Here is a 19,264-nt window from a genome sequence, read left to right on the forward strand (position 1 = left end):
CAAAAGATCAGCGGCTGCAAGCTCAACAATGGAGTTTACAAAGTACTGTCAAACGAAAATTGAGCGAACGGTGAGGGATTTGAGTGGAGCGAGGTGAAATCTGAGTTGAGCACACAGCGATTTTGAGCGGGGGAGCGGGGGGGAATGAACAGCTCCGCGAGCCAGGAGCTGAAATTTTCACCGCTCTACTGCACTCACATGCTCTGAAAGATGCTGTTGAGCTTGACCCATACTAAAGACGCTGGAGTACACCTTTAAGGATATGGCAGAATCTTTTGAGATTTGACCCACCCAGTTGTCCACAAAAATGCTTTGTCAGACATAAAGGAGAAGTCATTGCATAACCTTATTTGATCTGATGATCTGTTAACTTTCAGCTGGGTTTTTGCAGTGAGGAAAAATACTTCTGAAACCAGTAGATCCTCCAGTTTCTGCAGGGTGTGACAAAACCTGTGAGCCTGTACGCTAGTTCACTTTACTCTGCAATCTTATACCTTACACATTCTCCACCACATGTTGCCTCAGCTTAAGCTACACTTTCCCCTTGGCCATCTTATAGGTCTGCCTGTACTGCTCTTAAGCAAGCTGGAGACACCCCTTTCCATTAGGGTCAGCAGTATAACAATAGCAGGGTGGGAGAGCAGAGCAGGGCAGGGTTGGCCATCTGGCATCTAGATACTGTTTCTACCCCCCTGCTGCCACTGTCTAATGCCTCTGTGACCACTCTCCATAGTCCCTTCTGTCATCCTTGCAATATTCATCAGTGCTATTTAGATTATAATGAAGGGATTTGGTTTGTTCCAGTAACAGGGGTTGTCTACTGGGAGGTTTAAATCTTCCAAGTCTGTTGTTTTGAGGGTCTGCAGTGTTACTGTAGTCACCATTGCTCAACAGCTCTCTCCTGAGGAATTACCAAAAGTTGATACACAGGAATATAATTAGAATAAATTGTTTTTCCTGTCTTTTATTTCCTTCTGCCAATTTCAGTCCCTTTCTCCTATGCGCTGATCCTGTGTTAGCTCAGCTGGTTAGAGATGCTTTTGTGCCCCCTTCTCTCCTTCCACCCTCAGTGACCCTCATCTCCATGCTTCACCCATCCTTGGCTGCGGGTGATAGACAAGCTTTCCATACTGCCCATTTTCATATCTGTCTTTTAATCTCTCTTAATCACAAACAAGTGTTTTTTTGAGATTGGGGACATACACTTTTAATTTCCCTCTCTGTCTGCTCCACTTTTTGTGTAACTCTTTTCCTCGACCCCCTTGCTTTCTCCCATTCACTTGGCTTTCCTATTTGACCTAGTTTTTACCCTCTGTTGCTATATGCTTAAAAGACACTGCTGTTCCAACCAAGGTACACGTAAAGAGAAAAAAAGGGGGATGGGAGAGAAGGGGAGGAACTGAACTAATAAAACCCAGGGCTATTTAAGAGAGAATTATTTTGTTTCCTCACTGGTCATAGTTACAACATCAAGGTTTTTTATCTTTTCTTTAAGGGTCTCTGAGGAAACTTGAATCAGTAATTTCCCCCAGAGATTTCCTCTGGATTGCATGACTGTTGGTTTTCACATCCAGCGATGTCATCAGAAGTCACCCAGCAAGGCCGCGTTTCCTCTGTTTGTTGGAAATTCAGTTATTTGATGAATGGACTTTGGGCCAAAACAAAGATGCGAGGGCTGGGAGTAGCAAAGAAAAGATGCACGTCTACACTCCGGCCTCTCCCCTCTTCTGTGTATACTTTCATCTGCTCTCCAGAAATAGCTGTGTGTGTAGCTTGTAAACTTTGACCCCGAAACCCAGAGTTCAAACAGTCGTGACCCAGTAATCTTCCAGGAGTGACTCACAGCTGAAACAGAGGCACCAAACAGACGTCTGAGCTCTTTTAACAAGAATTCTTGTTTACCCCATAAAACAAAGGTCTATTTGGACGTAATTGTAAGTGCTCACGTTGCGTGGCCAATTTTAAGAGCAATGGGAAGCATGATGCTGAGCTATGTGCACTGAAGGCAGCAACTGACGTTTCTATGAAAATAATTGCACTATAAATTATTAGAGTTGACAACAGTGCAATGTGCCTTCTCCCTCTGTTTATCTGGTTTGAATTAAGTGCACATCAGTTGTGGTAAGCACTGTCCCCTTACCAAGAAAAGACTCTTTGCATGTTTGTTTGGTTTACTTTTGTTCCCTCCTCACAGTCCATCTTGTGTTTGACAGTCTGTTAATCTTGTAATGCGCCCCAGCCCCTTGCTGCTAAATGGGAAATTCAAGAAAGCTTCAATATCTTATTTTAAGATGATTTTTAATACAATTGTAGATAATAAAGACAAGCACCACACGCATCGGATTATTAAACTTGTTTGTTCAGGATTTGTAAGATATTAATGTCCTGGTTTGACAAATGATCGCCTTAAACTCGGAGACAACAATCTACTTTCAAGCATATACTGTATATCTTGAATTTCTAAAGTTTGATTTAACATAGCAATTCTTTATTCTACTAGTTTTAAAGTCAGGAAGCATTTTCAGAAGATCTGAGTAACACTAACAGTTTTTGTTAAAGGAATCCTTAACCTTGCCCAAATGACTCACCCTGTGTTATGTTGGATATGGGATGAAAACTTTGTTTTTCTCGCCTGCCTCCACAGTGAATAAAAATCCCCAAAACAGAGAATTCTTGATGAATTAAAGTCATCGGCGATCCCGTTTAACAACAGCAAAACTAAATCAAAACATCCGTTTACAAACTATCACACAACTCCTGCAGTATAATCCAAGTTCTCTTTATCCACTGGTATGCTCAGTACTTTCCAAACATGCATTTTTGCTAAAACATTACTATTTAAAATACTTCCACATAAACAGATCAGGCACGCTACTCATTTGTGCCTGAGACTGTTTATGCAGTATTACAATATTATGGTTTTAGTGAAAATGCATGTGTTTGGGAAGTACTGAGGATATGACTGGATAAAGAAGACTTGAATTATACTGCGGGAGTTGTGTGACAGTTTTTAAACGGATGTTTTGATTTAGTTTTGTTGTTTTTAAATGTGATCCCTCATCACTTTAATTCAACAAAAATGTTCACAGTTTTGGATGCTCCGTTCAGACATGGGAGAATAACACAGTTTTCTTTTTGAGTTCAGTGTAAAGCAGAGTGAGTAACTGATATATAAATGGTCATTTGGGGAGTTGAAGTTTTCCTTTAAAGGCTTGTCTACATTTAAGAACGTTGTATGGTTAATTTGTTACGTGTAAATACAGTATACAATGTTTTAACATATACCCTGTGTTTGCATGCACTTTCTTTTGTTTGGTACATCTGTATAACACCTTTTTAGTCTTTGGACCACTCAAAGTGCTTTTTCACTCCCATATTTATGAGTGAAAGGCTCAGGCACCACCTGCAATGCAGTTCACCCGCCTCAAGGATTGAACAGCCAGTCTTCTGATTAGCAGAAGGTCCACTCTACCACCTGAGCCACAGCCACCCATTCTGTGTTGCCTCTGTATATAATTTAAGTAGCTTCTTGTAAGCCAGTATGGATTGGGAAGGTTTTGGTATATGACACTTGAGTAAAAATATCTGTTACTTTATTAAATCGTTTGCATATTTCTAATGAATACGTATATATGCAGCTTGTTTCTGGTTTCCATCTCTTTTATGGGTTAAGGAGGTATGAAATGTATATGTTGATTTTTCTGTTTTTGGTTCTTTTCTAGGCTCCAGTGCTGTGGCTTGAAGGTCGGGGAGGCTCCGTCGTCTGCGGTGCCCCAGCGCCAAGAGGTGTGCGGGTCACCAGGGGACAGAGACAGGAAGGACACCGCTGTGTCTGCAAAGCGTCCCCTCTCCCCGCTACTCAGCCTGAGCGACAGCCCGGGTCCTCCTGACACCATGCTGGCTCACAGGAGAGCCACCACCACCACCGACCCGCGGACTCCCAACATGGAGAACGGGCTGTGTGGCAAGCTGAACCACAACAAGAGCCCAGCGGGAGTAAAGACTGCCAGCATTCGTGATAAGATCTCACAGTGGGAGGGCAAAAAGGAGTCTGCCCCTCTAACTTCTTCAGGGACATGTCCACTGAGCACAACACAGAAGGAAGTCGAGATGGTGAGGAAAAAGGAATCCAAAGCTTTGGAGGTTCAAAGGACAGATAGCAAGAGGTTTGTCAGCTGGGACAGACAAGACTCAGGGAAGGAGAATGTTGGTAAGCTGGGGGATTCGAGGCCTAAATCTCCTGAGGGCCCGACAAACAAGGACAGAGAAGTGATCCTAGAGAGGGGATTTCGGGCTTCTAAGCCAACAGAACAACCCCAAGAAAAGAAAAGTGTTTTAACTCATGTTAAGAAACTGGAGAAGGCAACAAAGGATGTTCCTGACAGACCGTCGCTGGCATTTCCAGGGAATTACTTCTGCCCTCCTTCAAAGGAAGAGCTAGAGGAATCAGAAAAAAAGGCCAATGAGCCCATTTTTGGGACTTTTGACGTTCGGCCTGGTGGGTCGCGGAGAAGAAGGGAAGGGGATCCAGAGAACGTGTACAGCGAGCCAGGTGCTCCATCTATAAACCCTGTACCTAAACCTCAGAGAACCTTCCAGCACCACACACCGCCCACTAACCCAGCTTCAGGGCCTGGCTCGGGGAAGGGAAGGAGGAACTTGCCCCCTTTGCCCTCCATTCCTCCTCCACCTTTACCAACGTGCCCACCACCCGGAGTTTGCAGGAGACCCTGGGCTGACAAACCCCGGGACGGTAGTAACAGGTAAGAGAATATAGAGATAGAATGAAAAATGTAGGCAGCCATGATTAGTTTTGACAATATGGCAGACATCAATCCTAGACTGTGAACCCTTTACAGAAGCTCTCTTGTCTCCAAAGCTAAATCCACAAAGATATATTGATTTAAAGTGCCCTTGTGGAGTCAGAATAAACCAGTGATGGCTCTGTGTATACTCTGACCCTCCCCCCAATATGACCAACCAACCACTGAGGTGAACAACATCTCCCACATCTGCTGTAAATCAAAACCACTAGTGACATCATCCTGTTTCTAAATATCCCAAAGAGTGAGCTCATTGGTTGGATGTGAGGAATGTACACATCCACTGAACTCATACCTCTTTCCAAAACTCTACTGGAAGAGGAGAGCAACATTCAGAGTGGTGTGAGTCATGTCAAAGAGGCCCCCCCTCGCTTTTTCATGAATTTAAATCTTGACAGTAAAAATTATTGTGCAAGGCCTGTGGCTCTCATAAATGAGTTGTCAGGCATTTCTAAATGTGAAAAATGTGTGTAAAGTGTAAAGTCTGATCCAAAATCTGAATCACTTATTCTGCCAAGAGCAATTAACATGCTGGAATTTAGTAGTACTCAAATTCAGATGGTTACAGTTGAACAAACTCGGCTCTGTAAGGAAACCAAAGAAATGTGAACTCTGCAGTATTGGAGTACATCTATTGTTCATTTTCTCCAGTGGTCTGAATTCTTGTTTTGAGCTTGGCTTGGATCTGTTACATTCCATACCATATGTGGAGGCCTCACTCTGCTCAAGAGTGCTGTGTCAAGCCCTTTGTTTGGTCAGGCTGTCTTTCTGTTAGTGTCTGTTGGAGTGTACATTTTTGTGCGTGTGAACAAATACTCCAGAGGGTCCGGTCTATTAGGTACACTTAGCGTCATCTAATGCCATGCAACAGCTCTGCAATAAATTGTACTCTTGTAAGGCAACAATGTTCAGTTTTTGTTAAGACGATATTGATTTAATGGTCATTTACTTAACTTCAGGACAGTACACAATCGTTGACATCATTATGACACACAGATTACACAGATTTAGCACCTTACCTTACACATGCAGTTCCTAGGAAAATTAATGTCAAAGTTTAAAACAAGCTGACAAAATAAGACAAAAGGCAGACATTATTACACCCAGCTCCCAGACTTCATTGCTTTCCCAATGTGCGGACATTTTCAGCCGTTCTTCTTCTTCGAGTTAGCTGCTAACTGCTATCAGCTACTTTTTAAATCTCCCGTGCTGGCTTGCATGCATAATACATCATCAAAACATCACACTGGTGCTGCCCATGATACGTCCTACTGGCTGTTCTTTTATACAGAGGTCGTTTGAGCGTCGTTACTACCTATGATGTAGACTTAAAGGCAAGACAACTCTGTCCCCCCATTCTGCGATTGTACCTTTTATACAGAACAGTAGGGGTGGGAGTAACCAGAGGATCTATGATACAATATTATTACGATTCTTAAGTCATGATACAATATTATAATGATTTTAAATATGCAATATACTTAGTATTGGGATAAAATATATTGCGATATATTAAAATGTATTGCTGTTTTTCAACTGTAAATTATGTCCCCAAAGGAAAATGTTGTCAACATCTGTTTCATCTAATAAGATTCCAGTGTGTTCATCACATTTCAGCCATTTTTTGTAGCAGTAAAATGTATCTGGTGGACTGAAAAAGCAATTGATTATATTATTTTAGTAGGTTACCTAAAGTTTAATTTGTATTTATCATGGGTACCTGTTCCATATCTGTGCCCAGGGGCCCATAGTCTCATAATCTGCACATGGAAAAGGGTGTTGTGTTGTGAAAACATTTTTCCCCATAATTCAATCCAGTAGAGCGACACCTCAGAGAAGACAACTGAGTATGATAAGCTTCAGAAAGCTAAGATTCATTGCAGGTCTGTTGCATTGTACTGCAATAGATGTAGTAATCTGTACCCAATAAAGAGGCAACTTAGCTTAATTGCATATATGTGCATGCATGTGGGGACGCATGCAACCACAGATGCTTTTGTGCACTTTATTCAGCTTTAATCTTTGGCTGTGATGAAACACAGATGTAGTCATTCAGATGTGGCGACTAAGCAAATGGTAACATCAGTTATCCTGCTTGGCATATCAAACATTCTTAAAAGCATCAACAGGAACACGCAGAAATCCATCCTTCCTCTTCTCCTTTTCTATTTAGCGTGCAGTTCTCCTAAGTCTTTGTAATGCTCTGTCCACCAGGAAGTCCTATGAATTTGAGGATCTGCTCCAGTCGTCTTCAGAGAGCTGCAGGGTGGACTGGTACGCTCAGTCCAGACTGGGCCTAACACGCACTTTATCAGAAGAGAATGTCTACGAGGACATAATAGGTAAACACTACATATCACACTTTTATTTTTACTTAACCAAGTGGAATCCTCCACAAGTGGCTACATCTGTCAAAAATCAAGTTTCTTGTAGTGGTTTCAAAGTTTTACATTTTCAACTTTGTGTTTGCTAAAGCTGAAGAACATTGTTATATACTGTACTGTTGGTTGTCCTATTTTCTGTAAACTTGATACACTGCATGACCTTTGAGTTTCATTTCTCATATCAGCGTGTGTCAAAGAGTTCAACAACAGAGTTGATGAGGAGGCCAAGCTTTCTTTACTCTGCTCGGGTTTTAATTTAGAGCCACGCTGCTTCGCTTTTATTAAAAATTATATGTAGAAATTTGACCTACGTTCCTACCTTATTGTCTCCAGGGTTTTGCCAACCCCACCTAGAGCCTGTTTAATTTCATAACGTACAATAGTGGCGTTGTGTGAGGTCGTGCTGTGGTTGGCTACTGTGATTGTCAGTGCGGCGGGGGGCATGTGAATGGCTCAGAGCCATGGCACATTACTGGCAATCGCTTCAATGTGTCTCTGGTTTTCATCCCAGAGACTGGTGTATAATGAGCGCTGCTTGCTTGCAACAGTCAAATTAACTTTAATTATATTTGAGTGATGCCGCAGCTAATTTTGGAGTCTTTTATAGTTTCCTCCTTTCACACAATAGTATTGTTCTTTAAAACGGTCAGACATTGCTCAACAAACATTCAGCAGTGTCCCATGGGTAAAGTAACTCACTGGGGCTGTCTTCTGAAAAAGCAGCTCAGGGAGGCAGAGATATAGATAGTGATGAGCAGCTGTGACGTCCCCGTAGTCATCAACCTCCACACGCAAACCAGGTTCTCATCAACACACTTAAAGCACAAAATCCACATGTTGGTTAGTGTTTTCAGATGGAGAAGAAAGCAACTGTCACCACTTCACATTTTCTGACGCATGCCTTGTTGACTGATGCAAACTCACATGTGCACAGCTGACAGCACACGCAAACACACCAAAGAAATTAGTGTGACGCTCTCATCAGCCAGCAATGTGAAAAACAGCACGCTGATCCCTTGTTTTCCTCAGAGGGAGAAGGAGCGGGGAACTGAACGTCCCTCTTTATCCTCCGACTCCTACAGGTCACATCTGGCGGATGGATTGATGGAGCAGAGGAGAGATACAGAGGGGCAGATACAAACAGAGAAACAGACAGGTTTTTGGTTTTTTTTAAATAAAATGTCCTTACTCCTTATCTGCAGGGGAGGTCTGATGGCTAGGGTTACATTTAGCATTAGCTGTGCAAGCATCTTATCACAGTGAAATACAAGCTACGTAAGCACACCGCTGCCTCTGGTAGCTCTCTGCACATCTGGAGTAGGAATCGTCTGGCAAAACAAACATGACTGATATGGAAAGAATACTTTATCTGCTCTTGGAAAGCTTGTGTGAAGCTGTTGTGTAATCAAGGTGACATTGATTTCTCCGTTTTAAAAAAAAGTCTTTTTTTCTTCTGAAGATCCTCCATCCAAGGAAAACCCCTACGAAGACATAGAGCTGGAGAGAAGTTGCTTGGGAAGCAAATGTGTTTCACCTGCCTCCTCATCTCCTATCCCTGACACGTCAACTAAGGTACCTGAGTGCCAATACATCAGTACAATAACAAGTAGATTTAGTGGAAGTAGCTATATATGACAGTCACCTTCTAATGTGTCTGTTCTTCTGCATCTACCCTCCCCAGCTCTCTTCCAAGCCTGGTTTCTTCAGACAGAACTCAGAACGGCGAAGCTTCAAGCTCCTTGAGCTACGCAAGACCAGCAGGGACACGGGCATCTCCTCTCCCTCCCGTATCAGCCCCCCCTCCACACCCAGCAGCCCCGATGACACCCCCTGCCTCTCTGGAGACCCATACAATCGCAGACGGAGGAAAATCCCCAAGGTATGGGAGTCTGAGAGGCCTCTCTCTAAACTCACGCTGCTCTGTCTTTGATTTATGGGCCAGTGTACTGCTCAGGGAGTTCGGAGCTGGTCCACTCATGCTGCCGTCTGGGGATGAGTAAAGCAGGAGAAAATATTCTGATGGATATTTCCTGTGAGAAGTGTGCCTAGAGGAAGGCCTCCCAGAAGCTGCAATGAAATAATCTTTGTAGGAGTCTGGCAAATTTGGTGTATTAGTTTAAAGAGTTAAAGATGGACATTTCACTCTCTTTACCTCCTGCAGATGGTGGTGAAGATCAACGGCATCTTCGAGGCGCGGAGAGGGAAGAAACGCATGAAGAGAGTCTCTCAGTCTACAGAGTCCAGCTCAGGGAGAGGTGAGGCGTCAAAGGCAGAACACAGAAATGATTGTTTTTACTTTCCATTTGTTTTACATCAGCTGTGAGTTTAGTAAAACTCAACTCATGCACCTTTTTTAAAGATGAAATAATGTCTATTTTGCTGATGCCTCTATCAAGGATGTTGTAGTTTTGTTTCTGTTTTTGTGTCTGTTATTTAGCAGGATGTCTCAAACATTTTTTAACTGATTTCAATAAAAATTTGGTGGAAAGTGAGGCTGTGGTCTGGTTTTGCTTTTGGTCAAATATTTACGTGGTCATGTCTAGAAATATGGCAAAAGGGTGCTTAAAATCAGCACTATCAACACTCTACTTAATGCAGACACATTTCATCAGGTCCCCCTTTCTATGACTCAGTTTGACCAGACAGACTTCACAGGTTCATCACCATAAAAGCAACAATCGTATGTACCTATTTAGTTTTACGGGCAAAGCTACATTCTGTGGTCAGTCGAGACTGACCCACGTTTCAGCGGACTCTGTGGTGTTGTGTGGTGGTGGCAGGAATGAAAGCAATGAGAGCAAATTCCTCGTGCTTTGAGTTTCCTGTGATTGTTACGTGCAGTCTGCTCACACTCTGTTTTTCCTTTTCACCCTTTCTCTTTAATTTAGTGACCGATGAGAACAGTGAGTCGGAAAGTGACACGGAGGAGAAGCTAAAAGGTGAGAAGAGAAAATTAATACTTACACATACAGTAGCTGCACAGGGAATGCTAAGCAGTACGATGTTTTTTATCCACATGATTTCATTATTTACACATAAACATAACAGAGGCACATGTGCGATAACTGATACAGATGATAGATTACTTCTTTGACTCTTTCACCATAAAGCTAACATCAAAAACATACACAGATGGAGCTTGCAGGTTGCCTTACAGTAGGTAGATGTGAGCATACATGACATCAGTGTATTTACATGAAGTGTGTTTCTCTGTCTCTCAGCTCACAGTCAGCGGCTGGTGTCTGTCCAGTCCATGCTGAGGCAGACGCGGCGGTACCGGACCTTGGAGAGGGATCTGATGGAGTTGCAGGAGAGGAAACTCTTTGAGTATTTCATAGTTGTTGCTCTCCACAAGACCAAAGCTGGAGTCCCGTACCTGCCAGAGGTCACACAGCAGTTCCCTCTCAAGGTAGAAAAGTTACTGAAGCTCTGTATTCCAAAATGAGAAATGTTAGTAAAAACAAAGAAAACCCTGCTGAAGAGAAGACATAAGTTTAGACGCTATCATCTAATTAAATGTCTACTTTCCTACCAGACCAGTGGTAATAACTCAACCTATATATGCTAGTTTATGAGCACCTGGTGTTGACTTTTCTGGGAAGAACACAGGAGATTCTTCTTCTTCTGGGAAGAGCAACAGCAGGTTTTATGCAATAAAAAAGGAATAGCCCAGTAATTCTTTGTTCCAGTGACACTGCTTTACTACTAACTAAGGAAAACATGCAAAAAGTTTCAAGAAAATGAAAAATGAAAGAAAAAGAAAGTGGTAACAGTCTGTACAGTGATGTAGCCTTGTAAGGGTAACACTCCTCAATAGTATTAAGTTACCTTTTCGCTGTGGTCTTCACAGGGTACTTAAGTTAGTGACACAGCAGTTGTATGCTGATGAACAACAAGGGTTGGAAAGAAGTAAACACAAATCTAAAATTCTGTTTAGGTTATTGCAATAGAAAAAATATATTTGTGCTTTAAGTGGCTCTTGTTGTGATTTATGATTTATTTATTTCATTGTGCAGATGCATTTTTTCTGCTTTAGGTTTACCTCAGTTTCACATTAGTCTCATAATGATCCAATAAAACAAGTAAAACATGAAGACTTAAATGGTGTTATCCTTAAATATATTAATTTCCACATTGTCTCTCTCTTTTCACCCAGCTTGAGAGGAGCTTCAAGTTCATGCGGGAGGCTGAGGACCAGCTCAAGGTCATCCCTCAGTTCTGTTTCCCTGATGCCAAAGACTGGGCGCCTGTCGACAACTTCCCCAGGTCAGTCCGAGTCCGACTGCTGCCACAGCAAAAGTGAAACAAAGCAAAGACACTGGAATTTCCCAGCAGAGTGTTAATAGCTGAGCTGTTGCTAATCAGAATCAGAATCAGAATCAGAATCAGAAATACTTTATTGATCCCCGAGGGGAAATTATTTATGTTACAGGTGCTCCTTGCAAGACAGGAAAGATACATGAAAATATAAGAAATTTAAACAATAGTATTAACAAATATATAGTTAAATAAACAGGAATTATTAACAAACATAAACGTAAATTATATATGTATATATATATATATATATATATATATATATATATACACATATATATATATATATTGTAAACAAAATTTACACAAACAGAATATATACAGTCAGGGTGAACGGGGTTATTGCACAAGTTAAATTAAGTTATTGCAGTGTGTGAAAGTCTCAGGGCCACTCAGAGGGAGGAGTTGTACAGTTTGATGGCCACAGGCAGGAATGATTTCCTGTGGCGCTCAGTGGTACATCTTGGTGGTATGAGTCTCCCACTGAAAGTACTCTTGTGCCTGACCAGCACATGGTGGAGTGGGTGTGAGACATTGTCCAAGACAGTTCGTAGCTTAGACAGCATCCTCCTCTCTGACACCACCATCAGAGAGTCACACTCCGTTCCCACAACGTCACTGGCCTTGCGGATCAGTTTGTTAAGTCTGTTGGTGTCCGCCACCCTCAGCCTGCTGCCCCAGCACACAACAGCATAGAGGATAGCACTGGCCACCACAGACTCATAGAAAATCCTCAGCATAGTCCGGCAGATGTTGAAGGACCTCAGTCGCCTCAGAAAATAGAGACGGCTCTGGCCCTTCCTGTAGAGAGCGTTAGTGTTCTTAACCCAGTCCAGTTTACTGTCAATGTGTACCCCCAGGTACTTATAGTCCTCTACAATGTCCACACTGACCCCTTGGATGGAAACAGGGGTCACCGATGTCTTGGTCCTCCTCAGATCCACCGCCAGTTCCTTTGTCTTTGCCACGTTGAGCTGCAGATGGTTCTGCTCACACCATGTGACAAAGTTATCCACAACAGCCCTGTACTCATCCTCATCACCCTTGGTGATACATCCAACTATAGCAGAGTCATCAGAAAACTTATGAAGATGGCAGGTCTCAGTGCAATAGCTGAAGTCCGTGGTGTAGAGGGTGAAGAGGAAGGGAGAGAGGACAGTCCCCTGCGGGGCCCCGGTGGGGACCCTCTACACCCTCTAATAACCACTTGTTAGAGACGAAACTGAAAGCCCAAAATAGAAATGACCTCCTGGCTTGTAAAGATGACTGGTCTTTCTTTAACGACAAGGCACCGACAGTGACAAATGATTACAGGGAGAGGTGGTGGATTTAGCACCTCACACCTGGTTTGTTATTACAAAATCACCTCTCTTTGTATGATGTTTAAAACTGGCCGTATTACCCAATACCTCTTAGCTTAGCCTCTCAACATCGGTATTGTTCTGAGAAGTGATGATGTGTGTCCTGATGGTGATGGCTAATAATTACCTGGAGGCAAATGTTCGATGGGTGGGGGTGGGTGGGGGGCACCAAACACACGCCTGCACTGAACTTGCTGACACACCCGCCTGTCGCAAAGGTCGTCATCAGTCAACGAGTACCTGTCAGGTAGAGTTTAGGAGGATTTGTGTGGATATTTGCAGAGTAAGCCTGTCCCGAGGGCCTTCCCTCTCAAGTACAAGTCATACCTTTGTTTTCCACAACACAAAGTCTGCTCCAGATTGGAGTTTTCTGTTTCCACAACAGTCTTTTCTGTGTGATTTCAACAGCTTCAGATGTTTTCCAGCATGTCTGAATGATATTTTTGTCTCTTTCTTTAATCCCAAGTGAGACGTTCTCATTTGTCCTGACTGGTGAGGATGGAAGCAGGCGGTTTGGTTACTGTCGGCGATTACTGGTATGCTCCTCAAATGCTGCTGCCTCTCCTCACTATCTTCTCCTCATTTGATTTTAATACAAAGAATCCCTCATTATAAACATGCTCATCCAGTTTCCTCTGCTGCTCTTGTATTATTATGCATGTTGTCATTATATTTATTCCCTACATATTTCTTGAATTCTGTGGATAAGGGATTCAAATCTTTCAAAGTCAAAGTCTTCAAAGTGTCTGCGAAACAAAGGCTTTGCTTTGCTCCAGTGCTCTAATCCTGTGGTTGTACTTGGGTGAGCAGTCTTGTGACACTCCTTGGTTTTGAAGCTGTCTTTTTCCTCGCTGCCTGTTCACAGCCCAGTGGTAAAGGCCGGAGGCTCCCTGAGGTCTACTGCATTGTCAGCCGCCTGGGCTGCTTCGATCTCTTCTCCAAGGTAGATACAGTAAACTAAGCATGTTGACATATCAGTGGTGGAATGTACTATACTGTTGTATAATTTTGAGGTAATTTACTTGAGTATTTCCTTTTTCTGCTACTTTATATCTCTACTACACTACATTTTAGAAGTCAATATTAAACATTAATCTTAAAATGAAATTAAAAATGCCCCTTTAACCCTTTTAGATCACACCCCAGGCCACACTGTGCACCTATTTAACAAGAGGCCACTGTGCCAAAGGATAAACAAAATGAATTTCTTTGTATTCTTACATCAATATCCAACATTCTTCCTGTAAAACAAAATATGACATGTGCTTACACAGTCTATGGTGCTTACGTAAACTAGTACCAACCAGTTTCAGCCAGTAATATCTTGACATCCACCCATCAGTCATTCTGCAACTTTCAGCCGCACAGAGCTAAGATTAGATAGCTTGTTAGCAACACCATGCTATGTTGTCTTCGTTACCCCAGGCTGGAATTTATTCACTTAGAGTAAACTGGTATCTGTGACAGCTTGCGATTATGAACAAGGCATTTTACAGTGGACTGCTTCAGAAACTAAAGTTACAAGGAGCATATTCCAAACTCTTTGTCTCTGTTTCTTGCCCCACTCTGACACCCACTTTTCAACGATCAAATTAAATTCCTCCCAGTGTTATATTTAGCCAGCCTATTCTGTTTCACTCGGAAATATGTTACGATACTAAAGCTAGATACTCTTGAAATGCTGGTTTATGCGGACTTTAATGTGTTGTAAACATGAATGTATCTTTAATTATAATCCAATAATAAAATATGTTCTGCAATGGGCCGTTCTGCATAATAAGTACTTTTATTTTTGGGGTATTTCAATTATTTTTTGATGCTAATGCTTTTGTACTTTTATCTGAGTAGGATTTTGAATGCATGACTTTTTACACCGTAGTATTGCTACTTTAACTTCTCAAACTCAAATTCATTCATAAAGCACATTTAAAACAACTGAGGTTGACCAAAATGCTGCACAAAAGGAATAAAATGCTAAAAACGCATACATACATGAAAGTTAAAGATCTCATTACTTCTTCCACCACGCACACGAATGCACAAAGTAAACATAAATACGTCTTGCATCAAATTAAATTACAGCACACGGAATTGCATGTGTTACACAAACACATACATGCAACCCCACCCCCATTAAAAGAGTACAGAGCAGTACCACCCTCGGTGCCCGCAGAGCCCCACCCACCCTGTGAGCGCTCTACTTTCCCACAGAGCCTCGAAATCCTGGCTCCACTACAGACGCACATGTGAACTGCAGCTGATGTGGTTACCGCAGTGGAAAAGGTTCCCCGTATTGGGCCTTAGATTTATATGCATGTCGGCCTGTAGACGTAAATCTGTGCCATTGCTAAAATTGGGTTTGTAAGGATACAGGCCTGTACAGAGAAGGGTCACTACAGTATATCTGCTGTAACAGGAGAGCTAAGTAGATTGATAGCTGCCTCTACATCGAAAGTAGTCAGTGTTGATGATGTTCTGAGTATGTTTCATCTGTTACAGATCAGCTACATAAAAGTTTAATGTTATACAGATGTGTACAGTATGTGAGCGGAGGGGTACACATGATGGATTCAGGCTGTAAGCCATTTGTTGTATTGACTCCTGACAGTGTTCGACTATCTCCACCGCATCATGGCAAGAATGTATATGTTTGTGATGATAACAGCCAGCGTTCTTGACAGAATGAAAGTCTTCAAAAGGATTTTATATATACTGAGTTACTCCACCCTTGAGTCATTTATCATAGCACCTGAATCTGATGCCGTCAGTTCCCAGAAAGAAGAGATTGTAATCTCAATGGGACTTTTACCTGCTTGAAAAAAATAAATTCTTCTGAAAAGCCCAGATTCCATCTCTCAGGACTCTCGTGCCTGATGTTGATCCGTTTTCTGACACAGCCAGTTTGAGTTAACTCTGGCAGCGGCATGTGCTGGTTTCACTTCACACAAGTTTCTGCAATATTGTTGAAGTAATGTTCTGCACACATATAGCATATACAGCTAAAAATCAACTGGCCCAGTGAGTTCCTCCAGAGCTAAAGGATCAGTAGTCCTCACCTCTAGGGCACCGATTATCAAATTATGTTTGTCTTTTTTTATCTGTAAAAGTTGAATCACATTTTCTTTTTTGTAGAACTTAAATGACAGTCCTCACCTCCCCACCTGCAAATATTCCACCAAAAGAAGTTCAACCCCAACACTATTTTGCAAGGGCATTGTCACTGCATCCTGGGCTTAGTGCTGCCAAAGTATATTGTGACTGGTTTAAAGAAATACAAACTAGCCAGAGCATTTTTTCCCCTATCGCAGAATGATCATGTCTGCTCCCAGACCTTTCTCTTACTCTGGCACAGCGCTGTGGAGATAGGTCTGATTACGTGTGACTAGTTTAAGGCTAATCTAGTAACTTAAATACCTGATGAGGTGTCACGTTGATGCTATAATAATTTTAAAATCCAAGCTCTTTGATTTGCAGCACTGCCTTCAGTGGTCCCATACATCCAGAGATACAAAAGCGATATCTACCATGGTATAAATGATATCGGACGGTTGATAAGTTGAATCATGTCCAGTATATAATTTAACAAATCTACAGCGTAGACATATGAATGTGCTTTCCCCGCTGTTTTGCAGATCCTGGATGAAGTGGAAAAGAGGAGGGCTATCTCCCCGGCTCTGGTGCAGCCATTCATGAGAGGCATAATGGAAGCTCCCTTCCCTGCTCCAGGAAGGACAATCACTGTCAAAAACTTCCTACCTGGCTCCGGGACAGAGGTGAGATGGTGGTGGTGTCACTGTGGAAAACCAGTCGTTTTTCACCTCATTCCTGGAGGCAAAACTCATGTGCTTTTAAAGATTATATAAATAGTCATATTCTTAATGTGCATGTGTGCAGTAAGAAGATCACTATCTAATACCCTTCGTATCTTTCTTTCTCTTTCGTACAGGTGATAGAGCTGTGTAGGCCGTCAGATTCTCGTCTGGAACATGTGGACTTTGAATGTCTCTTTTCCTCCTTGAGTCTACGTCTCCTCCTCCGAGTGTTTGCCTCTCTACTTCTGGAGCGCAGAGTCATCTTCACTGCCGACAAACTCAGGTTGGCACCAGCAGCATATTGTTACAGAGCACAGTGGTTAGCCTGATTTCCAGCCTAAAGAGTCTTTGCAACAGGCATCAGTCTTGCGTTGGGTGGCATTATTGTGCTGTTTTGATTAATCTGCTGCGATCAGACTATCGAAGTTAGTGTTTTGATGATGAAAAGATCGAGAGTAAAGAGTTTGAATGATGTGACAGAGAGACCTCAAGTCTACAAACAGTCTGAGGAAAAGAAGATCCTGACCGAGTGTGAGAGGAAGGAATGCTGTTGTGTTATACAGTCGCCTGGGGAACAATCGCTTCTTCTCTGGAAAACTGTCATGGATGCCAGATAGAAGGAGTTAGGCTTCAGAGCATGACTCCAGACCTAACACGTGTGTGCAGTGACGTCAGCACACCCACACAGCCCACTTAAAACCTTTAACTGTTGTGGCACACCTGGTTCAACATGTGGGTTCAGCAGAAACAGTCTAAGTGTCCTGTTGCAGCTCAGATTTAGTTTCAGATTTTTTCCGCATCTTCTCTTCTCGCCCATGTGCTGATGTTTTAAAGGTAGCATAGGAAGCATTTCTCACCAGAGCTCATAAGCAGATCACAAGTCGTAGCACATTCTCCACCGTGGAGTGGAAACTTGGCCTCGTCAATCATTTTGTTAATGAATTAACTGTGAGCAGATGCACACCCGGGAGAGATTAAGTTAACAGCGTGGGGTGAGTGTGTTTGCTGCCGCTGTATAGTTTTTATAAGTGTTACATCACTCTGCCCTAAGAGATGCTTTTTAACATTCCTCTCAGGGTAACAGCGGGTCTCTTGGAGCAACAGGAATGAACTTTTAACATTATGTTCCAAATTAAGAAACGGGTGGCAGCAGAAGTTTGTTTTCCTGAGGAGTTGATCAGCACCATCTTGTGGTGGAGCCTGGACTTTTAGTTTAGACTGTTAAAAGGAAACCACAGTCATAATACCCTTGCTTTTAAAGATGGGGAGATTTTTGTAATATTTTACTGTTTCTGTGAAGAACATTAAGATATCAAGTTAGCTCTTGTTGTCCAGTACCTCTGGATCAAAGCTCTCTTTGTATCAATGTCACTCTCTTGATTTGATCTACATGTGTAACTCATAGCTGAAAACAGCAGGTTTTCTGCTTTCACTCTGTTTTCTGGGGATTGTTATAGAAAGCCATCATGGGAAATGTAGAAACTGACTGAGGCAGACGTAACTACTGTTGCCTCAAAATATACTGGGATACATATTTAATGCACTGTACATCAAGGTGATTGTGGTTATATATATGTATATATATATATATATATATATATATATATATATATATATATATAATTCACTGCACCCTTTGTGTATATATAGCTACAGGTGAAGATGTTATGTCACAATACAGGGGTGTGACATAACATATACTGCAAAGATAAATAAATAATAATCATAATGTTGAGATTAACAGTTAATTCTTGACCTGATTGTTGACAAAACAGTCTCACCGTTCTTAAGCTTTCATTTGTATCTCATAATCATCCTCATCAGATAAGTTTCCCCAGCTGTCATAAAATTGTAGGTGTTCAGTTTTCACTTTTTACAATGCAGGAATCATTTGCTACTGTTTCTACAGTAAACAGAATCGCCAGCAAAAGTAAAAGCCAACCACTCTGCGTTTCACCTCGCTACATTTGCCTTTTTCTGGCGCTATGTCCACGATTTTTTTTGCTTTCTCTTGCAGAGTGTGTGCAGGTCCTTAAAAAGTTTTGAAATGTCATAAATATAATTAATCGTAAATATCAGACCTTAAACGTTAGTAAATAGTCTTGAATGTGACTTTGTTGGTCTTAAATGCCACAAATATTTTCTTTAATGTCATTGTAGTTTCTGTTTGTCAAAATTGGTCAAGCTCTCTGCGTGAAGCTCCACATTTTTGATGTTAAAAATCTTTAAACCTACCACTAAACCTAATACTGTCTTTTTACTTCATCCTTTTACTTACTTGTTGGCAAAATGTAGATTAACCTAACTCACTCTAATAACCATAATCTTATATAAAACCTACCTCTGCACAGGACCAAATTAACTACTTACCTTCATACTTGCAAAGATTGAATGAGAAAAAGATGATTTGTCAAAAACTGTCTTACATTTGGTTAAAGATTATCTTGAGAATGTCTTCAAAGGATTGAATTTAAGTGTCTTGGATGTGTGTTGCTTACAGTCTTTGACCTGGTCACTACCTTTTTATAAAGTCCTGGAACATCTCAAACAAAGAAAATACGAAAATA

At 41.8% G+C, this 19,264-nt stretch overlaps 1 protein-coding gene across 1 annotated transcript in view; it reads left to right on the plus strand.

Moving 5' to 3' along the window:
- LOC117262519 (DENN domain-containing protein 2A) overlaps positions 1-19,264 on the plus strand; it is a 48,294-nt gene that overhangs the window by 22,874 nt on the left and 6,156 nt on the right. Inside the window, exons 3-14 of the mRNA XM_033635524.2 lie at positions 3,723-4,763; positions 7,038-7,165; positions 8,667-8,779; positions 8,889-9,086; positions 9,369-9,462; positions 10,096-10,146; positions 10,429-10,616; positions 11,364-11,473; positions 13,352-13,421; positions 13,751-13,828; positions 16,518-16,658; positions 16,832-16,980. Of these exons, the coding sequence (XP_033491415.2) occupies positions 3,723-4,763; positions 7,038-7,165; positions 8,667-8,779; positions 8,889-9,086; positions 9,369-9,462; positions 10,096-10,146; positions 10,429-10,616; positions 11,364-11,473; positions 13,352-13,421; positions 13,751-13,828; positions 16,518-16,658; positions 16,832-16,980 (2,361 nt within the window). The remainder of the gene's footprint in view (positions 1-3,722; positions 4,764-7,037; positions 7,166-8,666; positions 8,780-8,888; positions 9,087-9,368; positions 9,463-10,095; positions 10,147-10,428; positions 10,617-11,363; positions 11,474-13,351; positions 13,422-13,750; positions 13,829-16,517; positions 16,659-16,831; positions 16,981-19,264) is intronic.

This window comes from Epinephelus lanceolatus, chromosome 5, assembly GCF_041903045.1.
Source record: "Epinephelus lanceolatus isolate andai-2023 chromosome 5, ASM4190304v1, whole genome shotgun sequence".
Taxonomy (NCBI): Eukaryota; Metazoa; Chordata; class Actinopteri; order Perciformes; family Serranidae; genus Epinephelus; species Epinephelus lanceolatus.